Here is a 10006-nt window from a genome sequence, read left to right on the forward strand (position 1 = left end):
AAAATAAAGATAAAATAGAGGAAATTGGAAGATCAAGTTCAAGAAATATAAAAGGATATAGAATGAACGTGATAATTTAGATAGAATAATAACCAAAAGAACAAACATAACAATAATGATAATCAAACCTCAATGTGTATTATTTTTCTTGATAGCTATGAACCTTAGCATAAGCAATAGTTACAACTAATAAAGAAAACATCAAAATACTTGGAGAGAAAATCAAAAGTTTGTATAACTTTGTAAATAGCTAAATAAATATATACAACTTTCTTGAACTAAAGCTATTCCAATTTAGGATTTTCTTGGTATACATCAAGCATCTTTCAACTTCTTTTCTAAGGTGAAAAGAACTGATAACATATGTCTAACAATTCACAGTTTTGCATAAAATGAGCTCTACCATTTCAAGATTACTATATACAGTGTATTTCAGTGATGAAAAAGAAGATCAAAATGCTTTATATCAATTAGGTTTAAGATAACACAGAGGAAGAACATATATAGTAAATGCAGAATCTGGAAGTCCATCTCAATAACATTTAAGAAAAAATTACAAAGCCAAAGTGCACAAGCAGTCTCACAGAACTATATTCTTCTCCTTTCCGATTGCATAATCTAACAGCTCTTACCCCAGTTCTTAACTCCGATATGGGTAAACATGTTTGTCCCCCAAAATCATGTTTTCTAGAAGTGTCAAACTCAATGACTTCAATACGAAGCAATGCCAATTCAGGAACTGTAAGGGGAAATTCAAACTCCTCATCCCACACTGGCAGCCATTCATCTTGAATAACTTTTGTGTACTTCATAACTGCATCAGTTGAAACTCCAGCGATTCCAACCTAGTCACAGCATACATTTTCTTATAGACAATTGGCATTTGTAATGAAAATATAGAGTACAGTATTGACATACCCTTACAAAGAAGTCTGGTGGTGAGAATCGATCAAAGTGTGTCCAAGAAAAATCCACATCCCATCCTTTCCCCAAGATGATTCTCACCTGCGAACATGTGGAGAAAACAGAATGTGTTCAGCAACTAAATAATCAAGATTTGGAGCTTGTGTGGTTGAGGGTATTGTCCAAGTTGGCTCACCTTCAAAAGTTTCTTAACTGGTAACGTTTTAGTCGGATCAAAGACCTCATTATTGGGACCAACTGACACTAAAAAATCAGGTTTTTTCACATAGCCACAGCCACCATTTGCCTTGAACATTCCTTGCATCATCCAGAGATACTTCCCATATCCCTGTCAAAGAACACAAGAAAAAGAGTTGAAGAAGCCTGGATGCAGAAGAAGACATACTCGAGTTTGGTTGAAGAAATTACTTACTTCCTAAGTAAGTGAAAATGGAGATTCATCAAGAAAATGATTGTAAAGATTTAACAAGAAAAGAATTGTAAAGGTTGTATCAATGTGTTGTAAAGACCATGGAGTTTGATAGCCTACAAACCTGAAATATAAAGGTTTCAATTTTTTCTTTTAAATAAACGATTCAAAAACTTATTATTCTATTAACTGATTGTAAAGTAATCATTTAGATCTTTCAATTTATAGATGAGGATCTTATACTCATAAATGGGAAATTCTCAAGACACAAAAAAAGGAAGTCAGTTAGACAAAAAGAGAAATAATTTGGACAAAACAAAGTAGCTTGGATAGAAAGAAAAAAAGTGTCTTTAGAAGGGCCACCAAGAAGAGTGGGATCACTAAGAGAAATTTATGAGTAGCTGCACCCCTTTGATCCAGAGAGACATCTTACTTGCATATTAAATGCCACCATTTGAGCTCCATGTATCCAACCAATAAAGGGATTGTAATTAGATGAATCCAGTCTTGTACCCTTTGGATATATCCTCAGAAAATTACGCTGAGTAAACCTTAAGGAAGATCATTCAGAATAAAATGTTAATATCCTTAGATCAGTCTTAAGAGGACATTTTCAGATAATGTCTGTTCTGATAATTGATATTTCAGTTAATACAGAAGTTATTATGCATGCTGATTAATCGCGTGTTCTTCAGAAAGGATCTTCTAGGTAGAATATTTCATATACTTTTCATTTTACCTTACTATCTCACTTCCATGTATTGTTTTTGCACTCTCAAGCTCCTGCTCGCTTAAGCTGAGGCGCCTAACTTTATTCGGATTATCTTTGAGCCAGTTTTGTAATCCCCCTTTCAGTTTCCCGGCATGAATGGCAATTAAATGCCTGTATTCAGGAGCAGCAGCATCCTCATCTTCGTCAGGCATGTGTGCTTCTTCTATTGCCAAATCCTGCTTCACATGGGAAATTGAAAGTTAAGGATGCTATTAAAAGGATATTTTCTACCCAGTTCGGTTTGACAAATTTCTCATTCAATTCCCTGATCAACTTCTATTTTCATATTAGTTTTAACATGAAAATGCATATTAGAATTATAAATAGGAAGAAACTACAAATCAAATGTGAGTTGAATCAGATGCAATGTTACTTGGGCCTTCAAATCTCCTGGAAATTCTTCATCCGTTGTATATTTCATCCTTTGCGTGACCCTTTTCTCTTTTGTGTCCTGAGTTTCAAGATACTCTTTTGGTGGTTTTGTAGAAATCATTGTCTTCCCTGTCAATGATTCGGGTGAAGGGAATTCTTTCATATTGTCGGTTCCTGGGCAAAAGAGCATGTCTCTAAATGTTTTGGCCACCAGCTGTAATTAAACACTCTAGAACTATGTAAAAAAGTCATATAGTTATTAAGATCAGCAACAAAAATTCAGGCTCACCTTTGCCACAGAAGCCTGAAGATCTCGAGTTAAGTGATCTTCAAAGGTTATCACAACTGGATATTTCGAAATCTCGAAGGCATGATCTTTAATAGCATTCAAACATTTCTGGAGAGCCACTGGAGAAGTCAGTGTCCTACAGTTATTGAAAAGAATTTAGTAATTAGGACTAATCTTTCATGTAAACAGTAGCGCTCAACAGAATAATAAATTTAATTAGCTTGGTACCCGCCATGGCGGACTTCAGCCTTATCTCCTGCAGCATTTGGCCACAGGTCAAGCTCAATAACTCTTACACCACTTCTTAGAGCTTTTATAATGGGTTCAGTACTGCTTCTACTGCAGAATTGATTTCCTGTCAAGTATGAATTGTGGCCTGTGTACATGAAATAATGAGCCAATGGTTTGTCCATCGGATGATGCACCTAGATTCACAAACATCTTCCAAAATCAATATATATGTATATAAGAGGAATAAAGAACTAAGCAATTTCTGAATCCAATAAGATACCATATATATATATATATGTATACATCTTGCCAAGCAGTAATTTATGCTTAGTATAGTAACCATGATTAAATGTTACTTATAATTGTTAATTGTATGGACCTTGTAAACTACTAAACATTGTGATCAAGATTGAGTTATCAAAAATTCTAATTGAAGAAAGCAGAATTCAAGTGAACTGACAACTTTGTGATTTTTGGAATTCATTGAACTTCTAATATAAGTATGCATACGTACACTCAGTTGGGTAAGATTACCTGCGGAGGAAGGAGAGGAGAATTGTCATCACTGAGGAGATAAGAAGAAAAAGCGTCAAGATTCAGACCTTTACGGTGGAAAACATGGTGTCTAAATTTATCGAAGATTTCCTGTGCTTTCTCCTTTTTTTCTGCATCATCCCTTTCTCCCTGAACCTCAACCAGAAATCTATGGATATCATCAATGGACATAAACTCATTTTCTGATTTGTATTTGTGGAACAATTTCTCAATGGCTTCTGGAGTCTCACGGAACCTGACCTTGAAAATTCTTCTCATACAGAAGCAGATCTTGTAAGTTGCCCTGGACATTGTATTGTAGGGCCAATGCTAGAGAGACCCTTCAAGCTGGTGCTGGTATATATATACACATATACATATTTGCATATATTTATATATTTATATAGTTTGGTTATATATATGAATTCATTAGGCAAAATTAGAGAATATGTTCGCATGAAACTATTATTTTACTTTTGCTTGACAAGAAGGCATGGCATCGATCAGACTGTTGTTCTTTCTTTGGTTAACATTCTCTTCTTTTGTTTTCATCAAATTTGATATATGAGAATATATCTGGCTGTTATAAGTACGACAAGTCTCTTTATTATTTTCTTTTTGTTTCTTTTTCAAGATTTTCAATCTTGAAATTTAATGGACTTCTTTTTTGATAATCTTAAAAAGAATTATTCAAGCTCTGAATTGATATTATGAGGGTCTAATGATATGGAACATTTCTCCTAGAAGTATATGATTGTGCTATATGATAAATTAGCAAGCAAATAGAAAACAGAATCGTAAAAGGCAAAAAGGATTTACTAAGTTTAATTAAGGAAACTTAGTCTATACGAGGGATGAATCTAAGTTTACTATAAAAATTTCTCAAAAGTACGATATTCTTGTCTTCCTCAGAGCTGAATCTCAAGATACCCAAATAATCTACCTAGAACAAATTTCAAAGCCAACGAGAAGCCTCACTAAGCCAAGCTTGTCTCCCTTACGGTCGAAGAGAGGGATGGCGTGGATACCTGGCTTCAATTCAGAGACAGGCAGGCAAGTTTGGCCTGCAAAATCATCTTTCCCAGGCGTGTTGTAGTCGTGAACTTTGAGGCGGAGAATGCAGGATTAGGAACTGTAAATGGAAATGTAACTTCCCCGTTCCAAACGGGTGTCCAACTACCCTTTTTTTTTTCTTTTTTTCTTTATCTTTTTATCATCAGCCACCCCTGAAACCAAAATTAAGAAATCTAGAATTTCGTATTATCGATTTAGGTAACATAAGCTGCAGTACAGTATAATACTGGACAAATATTTATAATATAACATAAAAATATAGAACCTGTCACATAAAGGTAATTTGGCTAATAATAGAAGAGAAGACAGGACATAAACCTGCATGTTAAATGCAACCATTTGAGCTCCGTGATTCCAACCAACTATTGGATTGCAATTTGAAGAGTTAACACGAGTACTTTTAGGGTATATCCTTAGTAAATTCTTCTGCGTGAATCTGGAAATCGTTGTACAAATTAATGCTCCATTATGTTTGATATATTGACGTCAACAAAAGAAATAAAAACTAGGGGATGTTATGCGTGTATTCTCGTTAACAAGTTGTTTATGACTGACGTGGAGTGATCACCAGAATTGTAACACCCAGATCTTGAAATTAGGTCTTAAATAAGTTCTACATTAATAAAATAAGTACATTAAAATAAATTAATTTTTACTTTATTTTATTTTTGTGAAACTATTGAGAAAAAATGGATTAAGTATGAGATTGAAAACAATTATAAGAAAAAAGGGTGAAATTGTGAATAAGGGGAGTGTTTTTTAAAAAAATTTAAAAATAGGGAGTAAAATCGTAAAAAGAAAAAATATGACTACGTGGGACGGCCACGTTAACGGTAACAGCGACTCAGAACATGCCGCGTGACGGACACACTAACACCGAGTCTATGCGGGATGTCACGCGGGCGATCCACGTGCTTAGGCGATCCAACGGTCCATATCAGATCCCGCACGTATAAACAACACAGATATGTTTTCTCTTCAGATGCGATTGGACAGATGAGATTGATCATGTTTAACGGTTCTGATTCGCCCACGTGATCGACCTAAATAGGCAACGATCGAACAATTCCTCTCGCTCCACGTCGACTCGAACGGACGGGCTGAATCGAATAGAGAGGAGTATTTAAACTCCTCTTCGCAGGGAACAAAAACCCTAGCTGACAGAGGAGTGACCATAGAAAAAGAAGAAGGGCGGTTAGGAAATGAACCAGACGTCTGAGAAGGACACCGACCACTATTGCCACCGCACTGGAGCCATTGCCGATACCGAAAAGATAAGATTTTCCTCCTTTCCACTTGAAATTTAATCCCGAATCTCTCTATACCCATATCGGAGCCGAAAGGTCGACGAGTGGGCCGAAAAACACAAGTGAAGCTCGGCCGAGCCGTCAAGGTTGAAATCCAAAAGCCCCTCCAATGACCCACTTCCCGCTTCCCGTTTCCCACGATTTTTTGACCATTGTGTTCCTTGTTCTTTTTTGGTGCAGGTTAGTCGAAAGAGAACCCTGATCGCGAATGAGGAATGGCGGAGCCGCCGCATCCAGAGACACCTCGCCGGTAGGGTTTCGGTTTTTGCATTTTTCCGCCAATAGAGGTCTCATAACTTGGTTTTTGTAGGTTTTTATGCAAAATCGGTCAAACTGGCCTAAACTGGTTGAAAACGGCCAGATTGCGAGGAACTGCCACTGTAGCGGTGGAGCCGACGCCGAAACACGACAGCGACGCTGTGCCAGAACCCTAAATTGGTCAAAAAATTTTAAAACGCCTATTTTGATATTTTGAGATATTTTTGGATACGTAAAGAATATTTTAATTTTTTTAAAAAAAATTTAGAAAATCTGGGGACCAATAAGAGACGTAATGAAAAGTACGGTATTTCGGGCACCAATTCGGGGTAAGAATCTCTCACTCTTTTTTCTGTTATGGTAAATTGAACCTTAATAATCAACAATATTGTACTTCATAAAAATTAGAAAAATTCTAAAATTAATTACAGATCAGCAGTGGAAGCGGAATTGGTCAGTATGTAATTACTTATTTTATTTGCACTATTCATTTATTGCTAGGTCGTTCGATTTACTCACCACATGTACTTTGATTTATTGGTTTAATTGCTTTCTCGTTTATTGATTACTTAACTGTTTATTTTTATTTGTTAACTGATTTGAAATAAATATTCTAATTACGTTTCTTAATTGTTAAGGTATAAATTTATATTATCTGCTTAAATACTGTTTTGTTGATCTATAAATATAAAATGAGATGTTGGTATGTGATTGGTAATTATTTGATGATATAAATATATGTGTAAAAGACTTACTGGGTACCATAGAAAAATGTGGATGAATTCGGTACATAGAAAAACCCTACTGTGAACATTACCTCAGTTGAACGGGGCTGAGAAATCTCATACCAGAAGAGATTGGGAGGTATAGTTCACACTTATACCGGACAGAGTATTGAGACAGTGAAATATTTGGCGCCCATTATCAGAGGGGTATGGGAACGACCAGTTAATCGATAATTTAGATATTAGGTTTACGCGTAGGGGGAGATCCCTGTGGGCTCTCAGAGATACTGGTAAGCAGGTAAGAAGGTAAGTTGTTATTATTACTCATTTGGATATGAAATAACAATTTTATTTGAGTTATTATCTTCATAGGTCAGTTTTGAAAACTCACGAGAGTAAGTATGAAATAATGATTTTTATATTAAATGAACTTATTTAAGAAAGTAGATGACTCCATTGGTTGTTTTATGATTTTTTACCAATCTCTGATTCTCCGTATATGTGATAATTGTGATATTTTTATTGAGTTAGTGTAACTTATTCTCCCTATTTAACTATTTCACATCAAGAAGACTAAGATCTAAATCTTGAACAGTAGGAGGATTGCGAATAAAGTTTACCTCCCCGACCTCCTTGGAGTTGCCCAATGGAGATTAACCTCATAGGATTTTTATTTCGTTTTCTTTAACCATTTATTCCATTACTATAAATTGCTGTAAAAGGGATATTCCTGTAACGTTATTGGACATCTAAGTTACTGTGTAAGGAATGTAAACCCCAAATTCTAAATTATTTCCGCTTGTAGTTGTTATAATTCAATATTTTCATTTCCTTTAACCCTGAACTTTTACAAGAATTGTCTTGTTTCCCGGAAATAATCTTTCTGTTCTTACTAAAAGTTTTAGGTTCCAGGTACAGTTTTGGTAGCTTAGTCGATATTATAATTTTATATTTGAGATCTTCTGGGGAAGGGAATTCTTTTAGGCTTTTAGATTCAAGATAACACCATATCTTTGAAGGTTTGTATGATCATTTACAAGCAAGAATTTTTACTTTATTAGTTAACATAACACTAAATGCACGAGTTTAAAGTTACCTGAGGTACTCTTGCTTGAAGATCTGGGTTCAAATGGTCTTCCAGAGTTAAAATTTTTGGGTATCTAGATGCAGTAAAAACATGTTCTTTGATGGATTTCAAGTATTTGATTAGCTCCACCAAAGACGTTAATGTCCTAAACAAAAGATCATGCATTTCAGATCCTTCAATGGATTATATACCAGTTAATATATATAATACACACATATGTATGTATATAATATTATATACTGACAATGCTGCTTACTATCCATGAAGAACATGAACATCATCTTTTGTTCAATTTGGCCATAAATCAAGCTTTATCGCTCTTGCGTCTTTGTTCAACGAATTTATGATAGGTATATGGTTGCTTTTGCGGCTGAGTTGATTTCCAATCAAATATGAATTATGTCCGATGTAAATGAAATAGTGAGAAAGAGGAGCAGTCATGTCTTGATGAACCTGGAAACAATTTTCTTAGCAACTAAACAAAAGATGTGAGTAAGAAACAAGAGAAAAATATGTGTTTACCTTATCAGTAACTAGTGGATTGAGGTTTGGTGAGAACAAATAATGGAAAAACTCATCAAGAGTGAAGAAACTACGTCTTGTGAACCTAGCGATATGATGCCTCCTTTGCAGGACTTGTTCTATTATCTTTTCTGCTTCGGCCTCCAATACATGATCTCTTCCCTGAAACTCCACCAAGAACCAGCCTAGTTGGTCCGGCGTCATGTCGGTCCCACCACCTGTATACTCATGAAATTCGGCCTTCAAATCGCTTGGTGGCGCTTGTTCAGTGATCTTAATTAACTTACTAGTAAAGCCCCGTTTTCAAATCTCCATGATCCTTGCTTAATTTTAATAACATATTCCAATTTTTGCATTTTGTGATATGATCTTCCATTTTTATAATCAACTTAGCTCCCCTTTATATGTATACTTTGTTTAATCACCAATCCCTTGTGTATATGTATGTATTCAATTCTTTCTCATATCTTTTATAGGCAGAAATGAAAATCATATTGAAGTCTACTTAGTCAAGGGAATCACTTTTATTTTTTATTTTATTGTTTGCCTGCAGGTGGTAGATCGTGATATTACATATAGATTACATATACGTAATATATAAAATGTAACTTGAATGATGTTTAGACTGCTGGTAGGGGTTCTTGCTTCATGAATTCTCTAAGCTACTTTGAGATTAAAGGGATAAATATATCATATATATATATATATATATATATATATATATATATATAACATAATCTGTGTCTGTCATTAATATTATAATTTTTCTGCCATTAATATTCTATACCATAAGGTTTATTTTGATTATAACTCTATATTTTTATTTAAATTAGATTTCTAAATCTTTTATGTCTTATAATATTATAAATAGTTTTTCATGTAATGAATAAAGTCAACTTTTGAATATTAGTTTATATATATATGTATGATATCTAGAGCATCCTACACATATGATATAATACAATTTAAATATAAGACATATTATAAGATGTAAAAATGTAGAGTTATAGTCTAATTTAAATATAAGACATATTTATCACTACAGATTACCCAGAAAATCTTTCACTATAATCATCTAACTGCATGTGATTCACATTTAAGTAGCTAAATTACTTACAGTCATTAGCTTCAAATCTGCAAATTGAATTAGAAATATATGTATATATATTATTCGAATTTGTTTGTTGTAAAGTCGCTTTTTTTCGTTGTTTTATCATTAAACGAATTCCCTATATATTCCGAAGTTACTTTCAGGTGAAGTACAAATAGAACCCTAAATGGTCCGCATTTTTTGTTTTTCTGAAGCCAATAGATAGATGTTGACAATTTTCCAGTCACTTTTGGAAGAATAAATACAGTATCTATTATATATAAATTTAAAATAATTATGTTAGCTATTATATTTTTTTTAATAAAAATAAAAATATGCTTAAATTTTTAATAATACGATAAAAAAAGTATAAAATATTTTTTGATATGTCAAAAATAACGCAGTTAAAAAA

At 33.9% G+C, this 10006-nt stretch overlaps 1 protein-coding gene and 1 pseudogene across 2 annotated transcripts; both read right to left on the reverse strand.

Moving 5' to 3' along the window:
* Nucleotides 1–446: 446 nt before the first annotated feature.
* LOC110810060 (phosphoinositide phospholipase C 1-like) lies at nt 447–4750 on the reverse strand. 2 transcript variants are annotated; one of them, XM_022036112.2, is made up of 9 exons: nt 3532–4750; nt 2995–3191; nt 2767–2902; nt 2479–2691; nt 2073–2281; nt 1767–1884; nt 1100–1252; nt 925–1005; nt 447–845 (listed from the first exon to the last, which is right to left on the reverse strand). In XM_022036112.2, exons 1-9 carry the CDS (start codon nt 3841–3843, stop codon nt 543–545), a joined length of 1722 nt encoding a protein of 573 aa, XP_021891804.1. In that variant the 5' UTR covers nt 3844–4750; the 3' UTR covers nt 447–542. The 2 variants fall into 2 exon arrangements, with proteins under 2 accessions (XP_021891804.1, XP_021891803.1); XM_022036111.2 differs by having other exon boundaries at nt 919–1005; nt 3532–4746.
* Nucleotides 4751–7684: 2934 nt separating this feature from the next.
* LOC148268987 (phosphoinositide phospholipase C 5-like) lies at nt 7685–8708 on the reverse strand (annotated as a pseudogene).
* Nucleotides 8709–10006: the final 1298 nt, after the last annotated feature.

Source organism: Carica papaya, chromosome 2, assembly GCF_054855325.1.
Source record: "Carica papaya isolate Zhongbai chromosome 2, ASM5485532v1, whole genome shotgun sequence".
NCBI classification, from domain to species: domain Eukaryota; kingdom Viridiplantae; phylum Streptophyta; class Magnoliopsida; order Brassicales; family Caricaceae; genus Carica; species Carica papaya.